Source organism: Phoenix dactylifera, chromosome 15, assembly GCF_009389715.1.
Source record: "Phoenix dactylifera cultivar Barhee BC4 chromosome 15, palm_55x_up_171113_PBpolish2nd_filt_p, whole genome shotgun sequence".
Classification (NCBI taxonomy): Eukaryota; Viridiplantae; Streptophyta; class Magnoliopsida; order Arecales; family Arecaceae; genus Phoenix; species Phoenix dactylifera.
In genome coordinates, this window is record NC_052406.1 from 7,215,542 (window position 1) to 7,238,168 (window position 22,627).

General features: G+C 38.1%; 2 protein-coding genes across 3 annotated transcripts; one reads left to right on the top strand and one right to left on the bottom strand.

The window, feature by feature from the left end:
• The first annotated feature begins 162 nt into the window (after positions 1 to 162).
• LOC103717766 (IST1 homolog) lies at positions 163 to 5,927 on the top strand. The gene is made up of 6 exons (XM_008806269.4): positions 163 to 351; positions 836 to 968; positions 1,135 to 1,238; positions 4,107 to 4,278; positions 4,368 to 4,508; positions 4,587 to 5,927. Exons 1-6 carry the CDS (start codon positions 302 to 304, stop codon positions 5,625 to 5,627), a joined length of 1,641 nt encoding a protein of 546 aa, XP_008804491.2. The 5' UTR covers positions 163 to 301; the 3' UTR covers positions 5,628 to 5,927.
• Positions 5,928 to 6,351: 424 nt separating this feature from the next.
• On the bottom strand, positions 6,352 to 16,365 carry SERK1 (somatic embryogenesis receptor kinase 2). 2 transcript variants are annotated; one of them, NM_001301676.1, is given in 13 exon segments: positions 6,352 to 6,400; positions 6,856 to 7,166; positions 7,980 to 8,374; positions 8,895 to 9,236; positions 9,311 to 9,445; positions 9,947 to 10,098; positions 10,149 to 10,220; positions 10,328 to 10,404; positions 12,174 to 12,237; positions 14,079 to 14,150; positions 14,248 to 14,380; positions 15,775 to 15,792; positions 15,955 to 16,048. In NM_001301676.1, coding segments are annotated over 13 exon segments (1,914 nt in total).
• Between the last annotated feature and the right edge of the window lie 6,262 nt (positions 16,366 to 22,627).

The window sequence follows — 22,627 nt, forward strand, 5'->3', positions numbered from 1 at the left end:
TCGCGGTTTCTCGAATTATCGGCCGGCCGGGACGCCATAAACGGGTGGACATGATCGCCTCAAGTAACAAAACGAACGGCAGATAATAAGTCCTAAGCAATGCCCGTATGCGGCCAGCCATCGCCCACTTTTTGTTTCCTCCCTCGTAAAGGTATCACTGAAGCAAAAAGTCTCTCTCTCTCTCTCTCTCTCTCTCTCATTTGGTTAGATCTCGGAAAAATTCTAAAAGATCAATTCCTTGTCGATAATCTCCGTTCCGGAAGAAGTTTTGAAGGCTTGATCGATAGAAATTTGATTGGCGATGTCGATGCTTGATGCCTTCTTCAGTAAGGGTTTCAAAGGAGCCAAATGGTATGTTGAAATTATTTAATTTCTTTGTTTCGGTCGTATCCAGTTATCTTCTATTGGATCGGGTTCGCCTTTTGTTTTTGGTTGATGATGGGAATCTTGGATTCTTGGGGTTGTTTTGCACTACTTCTGATATTTCCAATTTTTCTTTTTGGGTGTTTCAGATCTTTTTTGAAAAAAAAAAATCGGCCTTTTGGATGCTAAAAAAAGGAGAGGCTTCTTTGTAGTGTCTCTGATGTATTGGTACTTCTGATTCAAGGTTCTTTCAGATTATGGCATCTAGTTCGTGATTTGATGAAATTGTGTTTTTTTTTAATAATATAAAGATTAAAAATTTAGGGAGTTTTGGTGCTTTTGATACCATCGCTTTTTTCTTAGGTCGGTGTTTGAATGGTTTGTTGAAAAGCTTTATTTCGATGAAGTTATAAGTATTTCTTATAAGGAGGGAGTTGATTCTTTATTGTTATTAATTTTTGTATCTGATCAGCAAAACACTGCTGAAGCTGACGATTCCGAGAATAAAGTTGCTGCGGAATCGGAGGGAGATTCAATTGAAGCATATGCGAAGGGACATTGCAAAGCTTCTTGAGAATGGGCAGGAGGCCACTGCCCGGATTCGGGTATCTTTATTTTTCTTTTTGTTTATTAATGAAAACAAACTTATCTTTATTCTTTTCATGGTTTGAGGAGTGCTACTACGCTACAGGGTAATGGATCAAACTAGTAGGAGGTGTTTGTTTGTTGCCCAGAGACTTTTGATGATTGATTACTTGGTGTTGGTCACAGGTGGAGCATATTATTCGGGAGGAGAACATGATGGCAGCACAGGAGATCATTGAGTTGTTCTGTGAGCTAATTTCTGTCCGCCTTCCCATAATCGAGTTGCAGAGGTTGGTTAGTTGATTCTAGTTTTTTTGTCCATCATGTATGTATGTATGTATGTGCTTATTCTTGAATTGTATAATTATGTTTGTGTCATCATTTAACTCTGCATATTGCTGGGAATTATAATTGGTTTTGTTGGCAAATGTGATCTTGTCGACATCTCTTTCAGCTTAATGAAATCTTGCTAAATTTCTGAACAAGTTTCATTGTTTGTGGCAGTTAGCAAATAGGACAGGTAGCTGATATTAAATTCTGTCAATTTTTTAAGGCAGTTCCTCGAAGAATCACATTCGGTATTCATGGAGTATGAGAAGTATGGCTTTGATGGAAATAATATAAAATTGAAAAAGAATAATGGTTAGTAGGAGCATAGTATCATGCACCATTACGCCCCATGGAAGTCATGTTTTTCAAGTAAATACATACCAAGCAATTTTGTCATCATAGTTTGATCCCAAAAAAGTTCATTTATGTTTCAAGGTTGCTCAGCCGGGAGGTAAACTAGCATCTTGCATGATTTATATGTCATGTATTAAGGGTATGCATGGTTTCTTGGAAAACCATGCAAAAGGAAAAAGAAAAAGGAAAATATTTTCCATGGAAAAGGAAAAACTCGACAAGATTTGGAAATCTATTTTTGTATTATTTTAGTTTTCCCACCATCTAAACAGCTAGAAACTTCAAATTTTCCAAATTCTTTAGTTTTTCAAGATCTTTTCCAAGCTACCAAACTTATCCTCAAAGACAAAACCCTATCTGTAATTGGATATGTATACCACCAGAACCTTTCTATGTAGTATTGTCATCTGATTACTTATGATTGGTGCTCATTGATTATGTTTGTGGAATTTTGTGTATTGGTTTCTAAAAATGAAGGTCTAAATGTGTTACTTGTTTTTGAATATGTAGTTTTAGTGGGTGTTATTATGACAATGACGCTCCCATTAGAATCGGTTGTAAGGGATAGTTTAATGTGATTATATGATTTCTTGGTTTCCATTTATATAAACAAGTCAGACTTTTATAGGAATCTCAAGGTAGCTGAACCAAAGTTGGATATCTAGTATGTCTTTTATTATTTCATGCTAGCAGAGCAAAGAAAAAATTAGCATGACACTGTAGCAATTTTGGAGGAATCAGACTTGGATCAAAACCAGAAGAGAAGTAGGATCCACCAAATTGGTTAAAATAATACTTCCAGATATGTTTATTAATGTGGTCAACACTGTTTTCGATAAAGGTGTTGGCCAATGAGAGGATGCTTGCACATCATGTAAGAATAAACATGTGTTAGCAATTGAGGATGTTTTAGTAGAAATTTGGTTGGATTATCATGTTTAATGTAGCGGAGGGGATGCTAACTAATGCAATTGGTAAATCCTATGGAGGTTGTTACCAAGCTTCTAGATACGAGTCTCGTCCTCACCCCAATTTTGGCATACTGGTACGTACTCTTTGTTCTCGCTCTCCCCTCTTCTTTCCTTTATGTTTTTCCTTCTTTGCTTGTTTTTTTCCTTTTTTTCCTTCCTTTCTTCTTTCTTTCCTTTTTGTTTTCTTTTTCTTCTTCCCTCCTTCCTTTCTTTCCTTCTATTTTCTTCTTCACTCTTTCCTTTTTCTTATTCTTTCTTTCCCTTCTTCTTTCTTTCCTTCCATCCTGTCCTTCTCTTCTCCCTCCTTTCCTTTCTTTCCTTTTCTTCTTTTTTCTTTCCTTTCTTCCTTTTTTCCTTCCTATATATTTTTCGCCTTTCCTTCCTTTCTTTCTCATCATCTTTCCTTCTTTTATTTTTTTCCTTTTCTTCTTCTTTCCTTCCTTCCTTTCTCTTTCTTCATCTTTCCCTGCATGGATGGGTTTCGAAGTCCTATCCCATTTTGATCTTGTTGCCTTATAGGAATAGGACGGGACAGCCAGGATGCCCCTTGTCCCGCCAAGACTTAAGACCTTGTTGGTATGTACTAAGACTCTAAGAGCCAAATTCCTTGCAGAATTTATTTTGACATTTAGTAGTTTCAAGTGTTTATTTGCGAGCCACTGTGCCATACATGATATTAGTAACAACTCGTGGTATTTTTCTAATCTCTAGCAATATATATTTTATCACTATTAAATAATAGAAATTGATGATTGAAGCATTAATGGAACCTTTTTGGTGAAATTTAAGATATATGCTGATTTTATCTACCTATAACAAGATAGAAAGATAGCAGCACTTTAATTTCACAATTCTGGCATAATATGTGCTGTGCCGTGCTAAATGAAAAAAGTATATAATTTTTTAATTAAAATATTTTAAAAAATAGAGTTGAATAGGTATTAGGTGCCATGCTGATCTATGCCAACTGGCAATACTGGCCTGGCAAAGTGGCTCTGCCAGCACTCATGCTTTAAATACAGTCAATAGGTCTTTCTGTTACTTTGCATCAGTTCCAGAGGCTTGATTTGGTTCTTCCATGTAGTGTCTGGTGTTCCTTTTTCCTTGTAAATCCGCGCCCCACCCTTCAAAAAAAAAAAAAGAAAAAAAAAGGAAAAAGGAAGGGGAAAAATAGGAAAAAGAAAAAGAAGAAAAATGTGATACTTAATTTTACATGTTCCCTTGTCACCCAGAGTTAGGTTGTATGTATTATAGAATTCAAATTAATCTGCTATACAAATGCAAAGTTGCTTTTATTTAAAGATCTTACTCAATTTTTTTTTGAAGTTGAGAGGTAGCATTCTTTTCTGGATGATCCCATCTAGTTAATACAAAGATACTATCAATATTATCTGGTGAATATTTCTTTCAATTATGTATAGAGTTTGCTTCTTCTTCTTTTTTGAGTTTTATATTCATATTCAGTATAGAGCACCTTGTCTAACCTGCCTTAAAATTGTTCAGAGAATGTCCTCTTGACCTTAAAGAAGCAATTTCCAGCATTTGTTTTGCTGCACCAAGATGTGCAGATTTACCTGAGTTGCAGCAAGTTCAGATGTTGTTTGCAGCCAAATATGGCAAGGAATTTGTTACAGCTGCCACTGAGCTCATGCCAGATTGTGGAGTCAACCGGCAGGTCACATGAATTTCTAAGTGCCAGTAATCAAATTCGATTCATCCTTTTTGATTTGTTTCAGTCTTTTTCCTAACAAGCTACTCCAACAGATAATTGAACTGCTATCAGTTCGAGCTCCTTCAGTGGAAACAAAATTGAAGTTGCTGAAGGAAATTGCTGAAGAGCATGAGTTAGATTGGGATCCATCTGCCTCTGAAACCGAGTTTCTTAAACCACATGAGGATTTGTTGGTGAGTTGAAGCCAATATGTTCTGTTATGACATCATATTTCTTCACTGACTGATACAAAGATCTCGTCTTTTCATCAGAATGGACCAAACCACTTTACCAATGGATCTACATTGCCTCTTCCCGAAGAGAAACACAATGAAACAGTGTCTTCCAGCCTTGCAGAAGAGTCTCATGAAGAGTCGGATTTGGATGCAGGCTTTGATTCGTTAGATCTTCCTGAAGTTCCAAAAGTTTCTGTCCGTTCGACATCTGATATTCCCTCAGCTCCAGAAATGGTTCCACATGTACCATCCTCTCCACCACATGACTTCGAACTTGATCAGGTCAACAAATATACTTCAAGTGAGATGTCGCATGTTCCCCAAGTGGAGCCTGGAGAAAATAAACAGGAGGCATCAATTGCTTCCCCCTACACCCAGCCTGATGTTTCAGTTGCCTCAAGGGAAGGCAAACAGTTCGTCCCATTTGTTTCTTCACCATCATTTTCTTCTGATCAAGTGTCTGCCAAGCAAACCGAGCCAGCACCCTCTCCCCCAGTATTTTCATCTGTTTCAGTATCAGAGAGGCAAAGTGGGAGAGCTCCGTTGTCCTCATTTTCTTCTGCTCCAGTATCTGCGAAGAAAAGTGAGCCAGCTTCATCCATTTCCCTGAGTAACAGAGACGGCAATGGAGACTTGCAGGATGTACTGGCTGCTGCTCAGGCTGCTGCTGAAACTGCTGAACGAGCTGCAGCAGCTGCGCGTGCTGTTGCGAACCTTGCACATGTTAGAATCACAGATCTTGTAACGAAAAAGAACAGTGGGAGTTCTGAAAATGAATTCAAGGGGGAAGGTTCTCATCGACAGCACATGACTGGGAAATCAGTATTTGATCATCAAGATTCTTTTGATCATATGAACAACATTTTCGAGTCAAAGTGGGGATTGAGTGCGGCATCTCTTTCTTCTCATGAAGTGCCCAGGATGGAAGATGAGTCACCTCTTTCACAGGAACGAATGCCTGAGCTTCAGCCTGCTTCTGTGCCTCAGCGATCAACCTCGTTGGAGGATGATCCATACTTTTCATACCCCAACCTGTTCACCTCACAGGACTCGAATCAAAAAATCAATTATTCATAGTTAAGTAGATGATTCGAGGTCTGCCCGTGAGTTCAGAGTATGTTATCAGGAGTAGCCAGTTTTTTCTCATGCAAGCTGAACAACTACTTAGGGACATCCTCTTTGTTCTATAAGCTGCAAGGCTTAATGGTTCTTCAAGTCGATTGCATAGTATTAGTATACCTGTCTTTGCAGGTGACCTTTTATGTATAGTGAATAAAAGTGGTGTTTGTTTTTAATAATTAGTCCGGTTGATGTAACTTTTGAATGGTTTTTTGACTGTTGCATTTATAAATGCTCTGCTTTTTCTCGTTTGGCTTTCAATGACAGCATTTTCCATAATAATGGTCCGTGCTGGAACCATTATTGATAGTTAAAATGGCTTTTATTGCTAATGTTTGTGCTACAGTACGTGACTTCAAAATTTTAACATTAAAAAAATAATAATTGCTGTAACGGCTGTAACGCCACTATAACACAAAATGCTGAGAAGAAATAATAATATTATTTCCCAAATCATTCTTTATTAAATAAAAATTATTATTATTTAGAGTGTATAACTTATTTTAGAAAAAAATTGGCGAACAATTTGGATTGTAAAAAGAAATTTCATTTTATTTACAGAAACAGAAAATAAAAAAATTGACCGTTATAGATGGCCACAGTGAATTAACTCTTGGTTCTCAAGCACGATAGAATGTAAGCTGATAACCAGAACAAGTTATGCAAGTGCACATCTCAATTCTCAAATGCCAATAAATGCATAAAGCGAGACGGTTTCTGGGATCTGCAACTTGGCGAAGAACAGTTGCATTGTAAAACATGGACTACCAATATTCATCATAAAAAGCCATCCTAGAACAATGCTTGGTATACTGCTTATGGATAAATTTGTTAGGTGTCAATATAAAAATTATCATGCATTAACCATCAGAGTACAAAATACTCTCACCGTGCATCACTAACAAGAGCTTTTGTTAATACAGAAATTGTTGTTGCAGTGTAAACAGCAAAATAGGTCCTACTTGCAAAGTCTGCAATTTGCCTCCTGCAAGAAGGTTGCTAGCACCGCAGCATCACAAGGGAAGAAGATTGCATTTCACAATCAATAAATTGCTGCAGATAATACAATGGCCCCAGCTTCATATGGACAAATGTGAATTTCGCTTGGTTACAGAATGGGCTTATGGAAGATGCAAGGGGGGAAGAACCTGTGAATAATTTCTTTTAAATCCATTTTGATGGTCACCTTGGACCTGACAATTCAACCGCAGGCAGGTTGTCCGTGGAGTCGATAAACCATTCGGAGTTGCGGTGTGGGGCCATCTCCACCTCCTGGTGTACCACCTCCACTTGCTGCCATTCCTCCCATCTCTCAGCAAGGCCATCGCCTTCGAGCATTCTCACCACATCTGACATTTTTGGCCGGTCCATTGGGGAGCCCTGTGTGCAGAGCAGGGCAACCTGTATGAGTGACTCCACCTCAGTTTCTACAAAATTGTTTTGTAGATCAGGGTCGACCAACGTTTCCAGCCTTCTATCTTTCAGGAGTCCTTTTACCTGCGAGCAGAACATAAATTACACATAAATCAAGTTGACCACCAACTGCGTTTTCATAAAGATGAAGTATGATTAATGGTTATTTTTCCTTCTGGTTTTCCACAAAATATAAAACGTGAATGATGCATTAATTTGTCACAGATAGTTCTATCATGGAAGTATGGAGTCCATCCTCAGTATCCATAGCTTCATGGCCTCTCATGAGCTCAACTTTCAGTCTAGAATATAAGCGCCATAGATCATCTACTATTCATAAAGATATTTCTGCAAATCTCAGATCCCCAGGATACTGGCCATGTATTTGGGAGAAATTTTATGGTGGCAATCCAAAGTGAAAAATATATACTTAGACATTTAAGCATTGACTTCACATCTTACTTTGTGCAACAAAAAAAAGGGGATTCCTCCATGTACTGTGCACCTGGTCAGTTAAAGGTCAGTGAAAATGTGATTCTTTTTTTCCCCACAATACTCTGTTGTCGACCAAGTTGAAGGTTCAGGCATTGCTCCACTAATTTCAAACAGCAATTAAATGATAAATAAGCAATATAATATTTACCATTGTTCCCTTGAGAACCAAACAAAACATGCTTTAAAAAGTTTTTAAATGAACTGCCAAATCTCGAAAGTCCCATGCTAACCATGAAAAATCTAGTGGAAAAACTAAGTGAAATCAAAATTGATCCAATTTGACATAGTTGCCAATAATTGCTCTAACTTTTATCTAAAACCTATTACTTGAAGGAACTCATCCAAATAAACCCTGAAAAGCATTCAAGAACCTACTATATGAGATGTGAGAACAGTGCTTACCCAGTCGAGCAACATCACATCATCATCATTTGCGAGACGAGCAAGATCAAATGCTCTTTGCCCTGTAATGAGCTCGAGAAGCATGATTCCATACCCAAAAACATCAGTCTTCTCCGAGGACTTTCCAGTGGATAGATACTCTGGAGCAATGTGCCCAATTGTTCCACGCACCGCAGTTGTTACATGTGTATCCTTGTAGTCCATAAGTTTGGCCAAGCCAAAGTCTCCTACAACTGCCTCAAACTCTTCATCCAACAAAATATTTGCAGCTTTGACATCACGATGAATAATCTTTGGATCACAATGATCATGCAAATAAGACAGTCCTCTTGCAGACCCCAGTGCAATTCTTCTTCGAGCTGGCCAAGAAAGTGGTGGCTCAGATGGAGGCCGCTCTGCAGATTACCAGTAGGAGACTTTTAGGACACTAAAACCACTAGAAATGCTAAAAACTGGTACCTGAATACAGATGTGTAGATGTGTATAGGTGCAAGTGTGCATTCATAGGATGTATGGGTCAGTGCTCTCATGTTTGTTGCTTTGTGAATGCATGTCCGTCCACAAATAAGTAGAAAAAATAGTTTCTCTGAAGCATTTACATAAAAGTGAAATAAGGGGGAAAAAGGATGGCCCAGTGCACAAGGCTCCAGCCACTCGAGAGTCTAGAGAGGGTCAGATGCATGCAACCTCATCCCATGCGGCAAGCACATTTCTATATATTGAACCTGTGACCTTCAGATCACAAATGAAGCAGCCTTACCATTGCCCCAAGGTTGACCTTAAAAGTGAAATAAAGAGAGTGCCTTAAATTCTTATTGCCCCCATCAGTAACTGAGAACAGGAAACTTAGGGCAGGAAGTCCTAAAGGTGCTCATGGCATAAAAATAGGCAAGTAATAGAAGGATAATAGAATACCTCTCAAGCATGATGCAACACTTCCATTAGCCATATAGGGATAGACAAGCAGCCGCTCTGTGGGCGTCATGCAAAACCCACGAAGACGGAGCAAGTTTCTATGTACAGCCATGCTAATCATCTCAACTTCCGTCTGAAACTGAAGCTCCCCACCTGGTGTGCGCTCTTCTTTTAGTCTTTTTACTGCCACTAATGAACCATCTGCAAGTCGTCCTTTATAGACCTTTCCAAACCCTCCTCTGCCAAGAATATTCTTATTGCTAAAACTATCAGTTGCAACTTGCAGTTCTCGCAAAGAAAACCTTTTAAGCTGGCCCAGATGAACTTCAGGGTCCTCCTCAGCTGTGCAAGAAAATTTTAAGAAAATTATATCATATTTTTGTGAATAATCTATTAACATTCCTAATAGTACTAACCAGGTACATCAAAGAAATGTTCTTGCGGTTTACGACGACGCCACCATGCAAACCCAATTGCAGGTGCAGCAAACAGCAAAGCAGCACCTGCAGCAACCCCCCCAGCAATTGCTCCAGTGCTAGAGGCACTACTTCCTGTTGAAATGACAGAAGCAGAGGTAAGAATAGGTCACGTCACAGTTTTCTACGATTTAGCCAGTCCCATGTCAGTAAAATGCATATCAGAAAGAAGTGTAATGCATGTAACTCAAAGGGGCCTCCTTAGATGATTTAGCTCAAAAATTAAGGAAAAGAACATGATGACCCCCATAGTTCATTTTGAGAACTCAATATGTCATTGCAATAATCAAAACTAAAAGACTGCCATTTCAAACCAAAACCAAATGTAAATTCCCTAACACTTTGGCCGAGTCATAGGAGAGATTTTGGTTGCCCACTGGCAGAGATACAAGACATCTTACTTTGGGCGTTATAAATGAAATAATTTTGTAGGCCAATTTCTGCTGAACAAGGCATTAGGATTATAATAAAGTGGATTACCGTCTTTTGCAGCATGATCATTAAAAACAAAACAAAAGTTAACCAGATCTTTTTTGCAAGAGTTTCACAACATAAACAGAATAATCAAAGTTTTACCTGGTGAAGAGTTTGGTGTTGGATTATATGGAGGAGGTGGAGAAAATGGAGGAGAATTCGGACAAGGCTTTCCCGTACTCAGGCCACATAATAGAGGATTGTTATTAAAACTGCAGGATAAAGTCTCCATGGTGAGTGTTAGAGCAATCCCGCTAAAACCACAGAAGGTCCAATTAGTTGACAAGATTTATCAGCAAGAAACCTGATGGGGGTGAATAGTGAAAAAGAGCCAGTTGATGGAACCTCTCCAGATAGATTGTTTGTTGACAGATCCCTGCATGTTTATCATAAAAGATTGTTCATTCTAGTTCATGTAATTAAGAAAGAACAATTTTGCAAAAGAAAAATAATGGGGTAGACTAGTGCATGATATAGACTTACAGAACTTGGAGGTTATTGATCTTGGTTAATGATGGAGGAATTTGACCCGACAGACTGTTGTTGTTAAGCCGGCTATCCTTCCAAAAAAATTCAAGAACAAAGAAATTATAAAAATGGATGTTCAACACATATATTTACAGAATACTGAATAAATAATCGGTCTGCAAACTCCATGACTATTTGTCATTTTATCGTTAAACTTATGATATTTCCTATTTTTGATTCATAAAAAGATGTCATTTACAGAAGGAAAGTACGAATTTTAATAAAGAAAAAAAATTACACTACATAGAGAAAGTGGTTCAAATTTATTTATGATTATAAACATAACAGTTATGCTTCTCCCAAACTACTTGTTTTCCCTCTTATCAGACATTAATTATGAATACGAAGAGCATCTCTTCTCTTAACACAACCTTTTCAAATCCTTTGATACAACTTTAGTAAAAGCTGGCTTTAATTTTTCTTCCTTTTTCATCTTATTTGCTTACCCACAGCTTAATCATCCATCGCTGTAACTCCTATGCTACCTTAATCATCTGGATGTATTAGAAAACAAATAATATTATGCGACCATTTTTTTTTGAAATTAAAAGCTGTTATTTAAATAACTTAATGTTTGGAGGTAAAATAGAGCTTTACAAAATCTCTAAATTCTGGACCTAGAAATATCTGATTTGAATAAAATGTTTTAAGGTCATAATTTTTTCCTCACCATCATCTTTCAACTCTATATTTGAACTTTCCCCTTTTAACCACCAAAACACCTACTATAAGATCAACTAAGAATTGAGATAAAGCTAAGTAATAGGATAATAACATGATTTTGAAATTTAAGATGTCCAAAAACAGCATAACATACGGTTTCCCAGACCTCTTCTTCTTAGTTTACAAACGCATCAACAGCAACATTCTGTCTTTGTGAAGCTCTATAAACATCCTCATGACTGCCCTACATTTTTGAACCATACAACATCAATTACCCTACTGTGGTACTGTAGAAAACTTCCTCATGTCCCAAAGACATGGCAATCACAAATCACCCCAGAAACAACCCCACGCCAACCCCTCCCCATCCCCACCAATAGAAAAAAAAAAGCATAGGATATTTTCAGATTCTCATTATGAAAAGCATAGCACATGGAAACAAGACTGTCAATGAAGATGCAGTAACAACTTATAATATCCAGCTATACTGCAAACGCACACAACAGAAAGTTTTTCTAATAAAAGCATCCCCATACAAATTGGTTGATACAGAATTGTTAAAATAAGAAATAGGTAGGGATGTTTCTAAACAAACAATAAAAGGGAAAAATGATTTGGAATTTATACCCACATCCCAACGTCAGGACCAATGATTATGGTCCATACATCATTGCCAATATTTTGCAGCAGTGATGGACCGATTTATATCAACTTCTCTCAATCAGTAGTAGGATTGCTTGCAGGCTAATCCAACAAAAACTAAGCTCAAACAAGCAGATGGGAATGCACTTTGTCATCAATATCAATTTGGTATAGTAAGTTGTTGCTTGTTAGTCTTCTGAAATATCATGATCTACAAAGAACATCTGCAGAAATTAAAGGATAATATTCACCCAGACTAGGAAATTTAGGTTCATTAATAGTTCTCTATAATGAATTTCAAAACAAACAAACAAGATGATCAAATGATAAGTAACCGAGCATTTAAAGCCAACAGTTTAATAAAGAAAAGCAGAAATAAACTACAATGATAGAATAGAAATATAAAGGATTCTTACAGGAAACGAAGTTTTGAAAGATTTCCCAGCGAGTCAGGTATTCCCCCGGTGAAATTGTTTAAGTACAGATCCAAGCTCACCAGGTTTGTCAGACTCCCCAGCTCAGTAGGAATTGTTCCACTAATGTTATTGCTATAAAGTTCCCTGTCAAGAAAAAAATTGTAAGTTCAATTATTCATACTAAAAATAATAAGACTAGGAAATTTTCAAGAGACTGTGATCTTCAAGTTCTAACATAAATATTGACTGAAGAATAAAGAATTATAGTCAAAATTGAGCAGAGAAATTTATGGCAAGTAATAGACATCTTATGATAAATACAGGAAAACCAAAGTTGGAGAACAGAAAGACAACCATATACATTGTATCATGTGCATAGCCTTTTCTATTCCGTAGTCTTAAACTTGCCAGTTGCACAGAGGTGCAAACTACGTAGGAATTACTGGCATGCCTACTGAAGCTATTGTATATCGGTGACATTGATGGCAACATATCTTTAGTTGCCAAAAATTTAATAATCTATAAAAAATGAAAACTTGTCATGTAGCATAAAAGTTGCTTCAAACAATATGCCTACCCATATTTACGATTCCCACCCATTTGACATTCTGCCATATCCTCATAATGAAATGTTCATTTCTATGTCATGTCAATACACTTTTTAAACATGCGTTTAGCTTAGAAGTGAGAACTGGAATATAATAGTGTTGATCCCATCCCAAAACGCAATCTCACTCATTGTACCACTCTTTTACTTAGTGCTACTTTAAGCTCATATTTTCCTCGATAGATATCATTTCTGTTCCCAGTTTTTAACATATTAGTTCCAAGGATGGACTCAAGCTCCAACATAGATCGATGGATTTATTCAATTATGTCATCATGATTCCCAAGAGTGGGGACAAAGTTTCTTATTATTAAGTAGTTTTAGAAAAGATTAGCAGGCCTAGTAGGGATACCTCATTAAATCGCATGGCTGGATGTTGTAGAATTGATTAAAAATTCGTTTCTATGTGAAATGATGCCAAAATTATGAGAACCATGAAATTCAAGTCTCCTATTTTGGGTTCCATTAAAACTTTAAATGGATTCTTCAGTTTTCCTCTTGTTTTCTCCCTGCCTTCTTCCTCTTCTCTACCTTTTTCTTGATCTTTCAAAGGTCAATGAACGATGGATACCTTACTGTTCTATTGTATCACATGCTCCCATACATCATTTCCAATTATGCATGTAAACTAATTAGCTAGCCTTAAAAAATGGAAATAAGCATAGTTAATGTACTGAATGCAACTTGTTATCAAGAAATAAATGTTCTAAAAATCAAGGGGATCCTAGTTTGACCCATTAAACTCCTATGTCCTATATAGTTATCAAGAATTCAAGATATGGTACAATAAAAGCAAAAAAATCATATTACTATATCATCATAATGTGTATCAGTTTTCACTTAGGGGAATGAAATAGTGATATAACCAGTAGAATGCTTCCTTTTAAAAATCCATTAAGCATATCTTTGACCCATTTTACACAAAATAAGACTTAAATAATCACTTGGGTCAGTGGTCTGAAAGGCCCATTAAGATTGCTAGTGGTATTTGATGAAATTAGTGATGTATACTCCAACCATGATATTAATTTGAGCAATGCCTTCCAGCTGAAACAAGACTGGAAATGCCCTGGTAACATGTCAGGAAGAAGGAAAACAACCTATGTTGACTCGTGACAATTGGAACTAGATATGTAGCCCCACCTCTACCTTTCATTCTTTTTTTCCATTCAATAATATTATTACATAAAAATAAACAAACAGGTAGCAGCATGCAAAGCTTACCATATAGATATTGGTACAACATCGTGTAGAAAATACTGTCAACAGTTATTTTGAATTATGTAAGAATGCAAATGCAATCTTATTAAACTGCTTCATTTGTTATTCAACAATCAGTGAATCACCCAGAGATCCCCCGATACAATCCAGAACTTACAGGTATTGCAGGTTTTTTAACTGGCCAAGCTGGGGGACCAACGTACCAGATAATTGTGCATTTCCAAGATCACTGGGAGGAACATGGAAAACAATAATTACAATAAGCCCTGAGCAAATCAAAAGACTGTCACACTTTTAAGATGTGCAATAGAGATTCATCCACTTACACTCTAATAACACTATTGTCATTGTTACATGTAACATGGAACCATGTGCATGGATTGACCAGAGTTGGATCCCAACTTTGCAGCACATTACTGGGATCATTGAGGTTGGTCCGTAAAGTATGCAATGCATCACCTATTCAGGGCAAAAAGCAAATACCATCAGGAACTGATTAGAAAATGTTATGTGTTAAAAGTAAAATATACTGATGAAAAAGTAGAACCAAAAACAAGGTCAGTAGTAAAAAAACAAAAATTAACACATTACTTTAGTAGACAATATACTGCTGAAACTAACATATATAATAATAGTTAAGAAAAAATACCGCATTTGAAGAATGACTCGACAATTAATAAATTGCAAGCCATAACTATAACCAATATTGAACCTCGTCTCAGCTATTTGGAGTAAGATTCAAGAAAACTTATTTGTCTATCACTTCTGTAAGGACCACATCTTGCCTCACTGCAGGATTTTCCAGTTCCTTTTTTTCATCTCCATCCACGTAACTTTCAGTCTTCCCGTTTCTTTTCTGATCTTTCCATAAATCTGAGCACCTCTCTTCACTATACATGATGAAATCTTCGCCATACTTCCTGTCGCTCTACTTTCATTTGACGTAACACCTAGTTCTCCAATCTGTAGCCTCTAATAGAGCCATTACTCACGCTACCAGTCCTAGTTTTACAGCACACTGACTTTAATGTTTTAATGTATCCCATGCTCATCCTGCTTGACTAGACTTTTGTTGTGGAGCATTCTGGACAACACAAAATTCATGCATTTTTGTTATTTTGCATAATATTTTCTTAAGTCACTAAAGGAATGAATCAATCACATAACTCCCAAAAAGAAATCGGCAACTTTGAGACGGTTAGTTCATTCCTAACCCTTTCTTCTATAGCTACTCCAACTTCGTATGGTCTCCAACACCAACCAAGTTCCTGAAAGTTAATGTCCAAACTGGATAAATTTCATTCAAAGTTAAGTGAACACTAGTAGGTCCAACAAGTAGCAACTTGATCAATAAGAAGCATTGAAAGAGATCCGAAAATATATCATATTCTATCATATTTCACCTTATGAGCTGGGAAAAAATGCAAACAATACAATAAGTGTGCATGGAGCACAAAATTACAATATCCAGTAGGAATTATCATTGACAAAACTCATTCTGGAAGGAAGAAAAGGCGGAAGAAAATTCCACTTGCTGAAGCAAAGAAACCTATAAATCGAAGTCTTCTCCAAGTCTAATAGCACAACTTCCCTAATGAAGTCGATTACTAGGTGCACCAGGTTCTTGAGTTCCAAATCCCAACAGCTCAATCAAAACACTTAAACTTCCAGTGTCCTAGCTCACCAATTTTATGCCAGAGGAAAATTAAGACAGTAAAACAAGACGAAAAAGAAAATACAAAATTATCTGAACTATAGGCATAGAAATTCATGGTGAGACCAAAGCAACTCTAGCTAAATGGATCAAATAACCACCTTTCTCACAGAATTCCACACAATTCAAACCCTCTCACCTCCATCAGCCCATAAACCTGTCAAATAATACAGATACAGATCTAGATGATCTAATTACCAACATAATCTAAGCTACCAAAAATGTCCAGATCCTGTTCCACTCACCATCGTTTCAACCAACCAAAGCATCGGTCACAGCAGCAGGACAGCATAAGAAGATCAAAAGATTATGAACATACCTTCCACGTTGGCAAGAACCCTAGTGACGGGGTGGAAAACCAGCATCAGCCATAGAAACCAAAGCACAATCGCGTCCCGCTCCACGGCCGCCATTCTTCCACCCAAGACCCACCGCTACTCCGCCAGATCCATCCAAATCCACCCCCTCCCAAGAACCCCACCGCCTTCCGACCCTCAGCAGAACCCCCAATCCCCCACCATTTCTGCCCAGAAGACCACCGTTGCGACCCGAATCGGAGCTCGAATCTAGCAACGCCTAACGGATTAGAGATTCGAAAGCGATCCGACGAAGGTTCGAGCACCCTTTACCCTCCTCCTTCCCCCTTCTCTCTCTTTTCTTTTCCCTTTCTTCCTTTTTTTTCTTCTTTTAAGCGTAAACCATCAAGAATTTTCCTCTCTCTCTCTCTCTCTCTCTCTCTCTCTCTCTATCTCCTCCGAGAAAAATCGCGGATATCTTTTCGTTGTCTTTCTGGTCAGCTTGAGTGTGGGCTTGGAGAGTTGGAGGGGGAGGGTCCTGGCACGCGGAGGGGGAGCGCCTCCGCTGTCTCCTCTCGTACGCGAAACAGCCTTCACTGATTACGTGGAAGGTTGCAGTTGGTCACACACCGGGACCCATGTGGTGTAACTCAATGGAGAGTTGCCACGTTACCAATAAGTGCTGTTTTCTCGTCAAACAAGAGACAGCCCGTGCGACAGCCCGTGCGGGTTTTTCCAGCTGCCCGCTGCCCGTAACTGGTCAAAACGCCTCCCTTCAACGGTAGCGACTCAGCGGTCTCTTTCCAAACAGGAAACAGCTATATGAGCCTAAAGTTGCTGGCACGTAGTGTGGGTCCCACTGTGAGGTGAGTCAGCATAGGACACGCAAGGTGTTTGGTGTGTGGGAGGACATAGCGAAGAAGATCCTGGTAGAACAAATTGCCACGAGGGAAAGGGACGGAACCGGGAAGTGCCCACGGTCAAGGACACCGCGGGGCCCACCGTGCCACGTCGGATTCGGTCAAGGCCCACCATGCCGATTTTTTTTTATTTTCGACAAGAAGGGGGTTTATTTACTAAATTAAAAAGGGTATGAAAAGATCCAATCACCGTCCGTCACTTGTGGGTCGTGACTTACGTGGGAGCTAATGTAGGAGGGGAAGAGAAAGAAATGAATCTAAACTCGCACCCTTCCCTCTACCTGGATGGAATAGACCTCATGCTAAAAAAACCATGCGGTGATCTGATGCAGCTCTCAGATGCAACCCTGGCCACACATCTTGCATCAAGGTACGGGGAGTATTAATGGTTGTACCCTCATGATGCACACGTTAATGTGAATCTTACGCATCGTGATGCATTTATGTAGTCATCACCGTACTGAATGATTGAAACGGCAGAGAAATCAGAGAACTGGTCCACTAGGTGCAAGTTTGGGTTCTGGAATGGCCATCAATGGCATTAATTGATCAAGTATTACTACCATCTCCGTGTCTCCATTACCTCCTAAGTAACTTGGTTCTCTGTGATGGTTCAGGATTAGTGCACTTGAGATTGGTGATTATCAAGTGGGTTCCAGGTGTAAGATGCAGAAATTTAAAAATTTAGAATGCTTTCCTCACCAATATGTGAGGTTTCGTTCTCATTGTATAGATAGATATTGGTTACATGATAATTATACGGATACTATAAGACTGCTGTAGTATTTGTTACAATAACAATCTCTCTTGGATAATGTTTATCACCGTACCAAGCTCTCTCAAATTCTATAATCTAGGAGCAGTATGCTGTTTGGAATCTTCTGGTTCGGCGGGATGAGTTTTCTGGTTCAGACCAATCCACCGACACTATATAACATAGAAAAATTAAGCGTGAAGTTTAGAAGTAAATTTCTTTCTTCTTTTTTTTTTTCCCTTCCCCTCCTTTTTTTTTTTTTTTTTTCCTTTTTTCCTACCCCTCCCTGCTCATTCTGATATGAGTAAGGCACAATGAAGGTGCAATAGTTTACTTTATATAATTTTTTTGCTAGTGATGTAGCTGGTTATGCTCATATTAGAGTTGTGTGAGTAGCTGATTTACAGCTCTTCGACAATAAATCAGTGAGTTTGAAGCTAAATATATCCTTGAATACAAGACTTCAGTGAAGTCTTACATGTTCAACTTAGACTGAGTCAAAGCCCAGACCGGGCATGGCCATTTATTACAAGACATTAGTTTTGTATTCATAGTTAAATATACTCAAACATTATTTTGTCAGGAAATGCTACTGAGGTGAATTCCTTTTCTTGGATTGGAGAGAGCATGCAAGACTGGCATATTACACGCGCATCCACGGTCTCACTCGCAGATGGATCGCCAATAATAAACAAGTCATATTACCACCAAGTTTTTTTTTTTGCAAGATTAACGTCTAACGAACAAATTCTACGATGTTGAAAGCCTGAAGCGACAACTCTAAATAGAAAAGCATGTTTCTGGATCAAACCAATCCAATATTTTAAACAATAAGGGCCAGTTTAGTTAGATTTCGGTCAGTCCAAACTGCAAAGGGACAAGGTTTTAAAACCAGTTTATGTCAAGAGTGCTCGAGGCGAGATAAGTAAGTATAATTCCATTGGCCATATGAAATGCAGTCCCATCCAAAAAAGTTGCAACCTTCTATGATGTTAATAGGAGAAACCAGTCATCCTGTCACCCACCCATCATTTCCTTGTAACAGAGTTTTAGAGTTTAAAACAGAGTTTCAGAGTTTAAATGCTTGTGCATAGCTTCGGAAAACGCACATTAGCATAGATATCAGGTATTTAAATTTGCAGCGAGTTCTAATTCTGGCTTCACCCTCTTTCATGTGGGTTAGGAGTGTATCTTTCACGCGAAAAAAGAATCCACGCACAATAATTGTTCCAAGATATATACAAATGGAAGAATGATAATAGTCCACGTTGCGAAAGAAGAATCAGCAGTCTTAACCAAGAAACAAAAAAAAATCCTTATAACACTAAAATTTTCTGAGTCAACCAGTCATCCACAAGCCAAAAAATATCCTTCTTTGAAACTTCTCCCTCTAGCCATATTTGACTACAATTACGTTGAAAATCACCTAGTTTTTTTTATGCAATTACCGAACCACCTAACCGGAGTCGAGAAACTGCATCCAATTGGTCCGCTCGGGAGGAATTTTTTTTCTATAAAAAAGGAAAAAAAAACAATTGACCTGGGACAGCCGGTCGAGCTCGATCCGGATAAACGAACCGGTCGCGATCCGAGGCCAATTCCGCAGTCGGTGGGCCGCCACGCGCATAAGAAGATGAACGTGGCCGCATGACCGCCGTCAATCGCTTGGTCAGGTCGTCGCTTCAAAGAAAGACCGCGTGGCGACGGAGGCATTTCTATAGCTCGGCGCTGCTAACCATGACCGCAGCTACTATGACCGTTTCAACCCCACGAGTCCATTTAGAAGAGACTTGGAAGTAGGAGCAAATGGCCCATCGGCTTTGTTTTTTTTTTTTTTTTTTTTTTTTTTTTTTTTTTTTGCCTACGGCAGATGAATCATACTTGGCGAGTATGGATACACCCAATAAAATCAAAAAATAAAATACCTCAAAGTGCCTAAAACAACTTTCCATCTCCAATCCACAGAGCACTACCCAAGTGACTGGCTACATAATCAGCCACCAGCGAAGAGAGGACGCAACAATTACCTCTTGGACCTTTCAAATCTAGCTGATGACCGTGGCCAAATCTTCCTCTAGGACAATGAAACTGGCCCATCGACTTTGATTCACTCGACCCATCTAGGAACGTGGAACAATAAACCACATACCACGATCTTCTGACACGTTGCGTCCGACCAATTAAGTGGTGCCGAAATGTTACTCAGGGACTTGGAACAGCTGTGTAACACAAAAGAAGCCCCACAGGGTATATGAAATAATACCAAAAATTGTTGACCGTGGACCTTGTGGTCATAAAACCCAAATAAACAAGATATCTCGATACTCCATTGCAACAAATATGCGAGTCCGAAACTAACATATCCTTTGAAGAAGGGATGACGCAATTTTCCTCGTCACCGAACATTGAAGCGCTTCAAGATCAAATCCATCCATAGCCAATAGCCATAGCCATAGCCATGGTCCAGTTATGCCAACCAGAGAGATTTTACGGCGATTTTATTCCTCCTCTTTTCTTCTATTTTATTTTTTCCATGACAAACAACAAACCCCTCCACTATTTTCATCTCTTAAGCTCCGTTTGCAGAGTTTTTAGTGGGCTAAAAAGTATTTTCTGACTCTAAAAATATTTTTGGATGGAATAAAAATATTTGGTAAAAAAATGAAAAACTATTTTAACGATATAATTTTTTTAAACCAAAATACTCATGATAAAATTATATAATTACGGAAAATGTCCCTCTGTTGTATAATACTATGCAATATTCTTTATGGTCATTTTGTCATAACAAAAGTATTTCCTCAGTTTGTTTGCCAAACACATATTAAAGTTCCACAATATTTTACAAATGTAGTTACCAAATAATAAATAGCTTTTTTTTTTATAAAAGCTCCACTTCAAACAGCTCTGCCAAATGGGCCTTAGCCATTTCTGAGATTTTTGGAAGGCGAATCACAAGTTTTCTTCTTTTGGTCAGGCAGAAAATAAAAAAGGTTCCTGCTTTTTTTTATAATCTTTTATTGTTACTGTGATATTACAACGAAAAATTATCAATATGTGCAACCTTGAATGTTCGTCTACTTATTTCAGTTGATGAATGCAGTTATAGTAGGAATTTTATATAATTATAATTTGAGAAATTTCAGTGCAAAAAGTGAGAAAAGAAGAAGAAGTTTGCTACTGCACTGGAGGAACGGTCGATAATGAAAAGCCCAGGAGGTAAAAATCAAGTATTCAAGGACCCTTTCAGGTAGGATAGCTTTAAGAAGAAGCTCAGATTTCAGCCACCAAAACCAACATCACCATTCAGCAAATCTGCCAACATTTCCCACCAAGATGAGGAATAACTCTGTGCAGCTTTACAATCAAAACACCACTGGTAATTAATTATCCATCCATAATCTGATGACCAATAAACAAAATTGAGATTGACATCGGAAATTGAACCACTGGTAAATGTCAAACAAGATCTCCAACACAAAATAATATTGGAATCAAGACCCAGCACCAGCTTCTCTCGAGGGCCATCCAATAAGAATCATAATCCTCTGAAAATCCATGCCAGCGACGTCTGAATATGCAATGAGGACCACCGCTGGCCCTGAAGATTTCTTTTAGACCCCACGGCTGGCCTAATCTTTGAATATTTCATCATATGGCCATATTGGGAGATGCCATGTCACATAGTATGACCCAAAGAGAGTTGCTTCTGCAGCTTGCGCAGCTATGAGGCACAGATGTCAACAAACACCCAGCTCATTACACTCAACCAAGTGATCATGATTCACTAAGATGGCAATGAATCCAAAACAATTTGCTAATTTCAACCTCAAGACCTCCACTACCGGCAGCTTTCAGGTAGCAATCAAGGACCTTGGGGTCTGTACAAATGACCTGCCTCCCTTTCTTGTTCTGTACCGGATCCAGACTCATAAGTCTGCTCAAAAGTCATCAGTTTTCATGGAAGTCATCTCCATGAGATTACATCGTCTAATATGGCCGTGATAGATTTCATGCAAAGGCATACAAGCACCAAAAGTTCCTTATCGACGAGGCCAAGCCATAACCACTATTACAACCATCAAGCCCCAACTGAATTATAAGAAGTGAGTTTCACATATCTTCAATCAATAATTGTTCCTGTTAAGGGCTATCTCTGGTGGTATCTCTAGCCTTTTTACATCCTTTTTTATGACTCTTATCCATGTTTTCTTTAGTCTTCTACTTCCCCTTCTAGAACCTTTGATATATATATAATCAAAAACCTCTTCTTATCACTGCCTCATCAGATTGTTGTTGCACATGCTAATAAAATCTCTATTGGTTTACCATCACTTTGTCCCCAACTAATGATTAGAATAGTTCACTACAAGCCTATATCAATGATTTTATTTCTACCATATCCATCTCATTTGCTTGGACACTTGTGCCAATCATTCTGAGCCATACAACATTGTGCACCTTATTGTTCTTTGACCAAAGTTCTTCTCCAAGTCGTCAAGGGATACATCGGTAAGAAAACACCCCAAAAGCACCTATCCAAATTATATATCGGCTCCATTTCTGTTACATATGCCTTTCATCTATCTATTCTTTTCTATAATGTATACTGGGCATAATGCGGTATCCCTTGTCCATGGATATTGATCAAGGCCTCATTTTCAATTCCATTTCCATTGAAGTTAAAATTCCATTATAGCATAAGCAGTGCTACATAGTTCTTATGGTTACATAGTACCTTCACAGAATTTATATATTTCTGAATGTAGAGAAAATGAAAAAATATATTATCCACATACATCCTTAACTAAGCCATTAGAAAGTCCTGTCTATACTGTCCAATCAATTGATTAAAAAACCATTAAACCCGGAACCAGCCTCAACTTCGCAAGCAATTAAGTTTTGGGACCACATTAATTGTAATATAATTTCCTAATAAATGTCTCAAATAGAGATGCACATACTAAATATAGGCAAACATTTGTTATTTTTCTGTGAGAATACCAAGGGATCATTCAACTG

Bases quoted from the DNA above. Each gene is read 5' to 3' on its own strand.
- LOC103717766 (XM_008806269.4), top strand. From the start codon at position 302: ATGTCGATGCTTGATGCCTTCTTCAGTAAGGGTTTCAAAGGAGCCAAA. The intron at 352-835 runs GTATGTTGAAAT...GTATCTGATCAG, and splicing joins GGTTTCAAAGGAGCCAAATG to CAAAACACTGCTGAAGCTGA. The intron at 4,509-4,586 runs GTGAGTTGAAGC...TCTTTTCATCAG, and splicing joins AACCACATGAGGATTTGTTG to AATGGACCAAACCACTTTAC.
- SERK1 (XM_008806267.2), bottom strand. From the start codon at position 16,048: ATGGCGGCCGTGGAGCGGGACGCGATTGTGCTTTGGTTTCTATGGCTG. The intron at 12,238-14,078 runs GTAAGTTCTGGA...TTTTCTTGACAG, and splicing joins TTAAAAAACCTGCAATACCT to GGAACTTTATAGCAATAACA. The intron at 9,237-9,310 runs GTTAGTACTATT...TTTCTTGCACAG, and splicing joins ACATTTCTTTGATGTACCTG to CTGAGGAGGACCCTGAAGTT.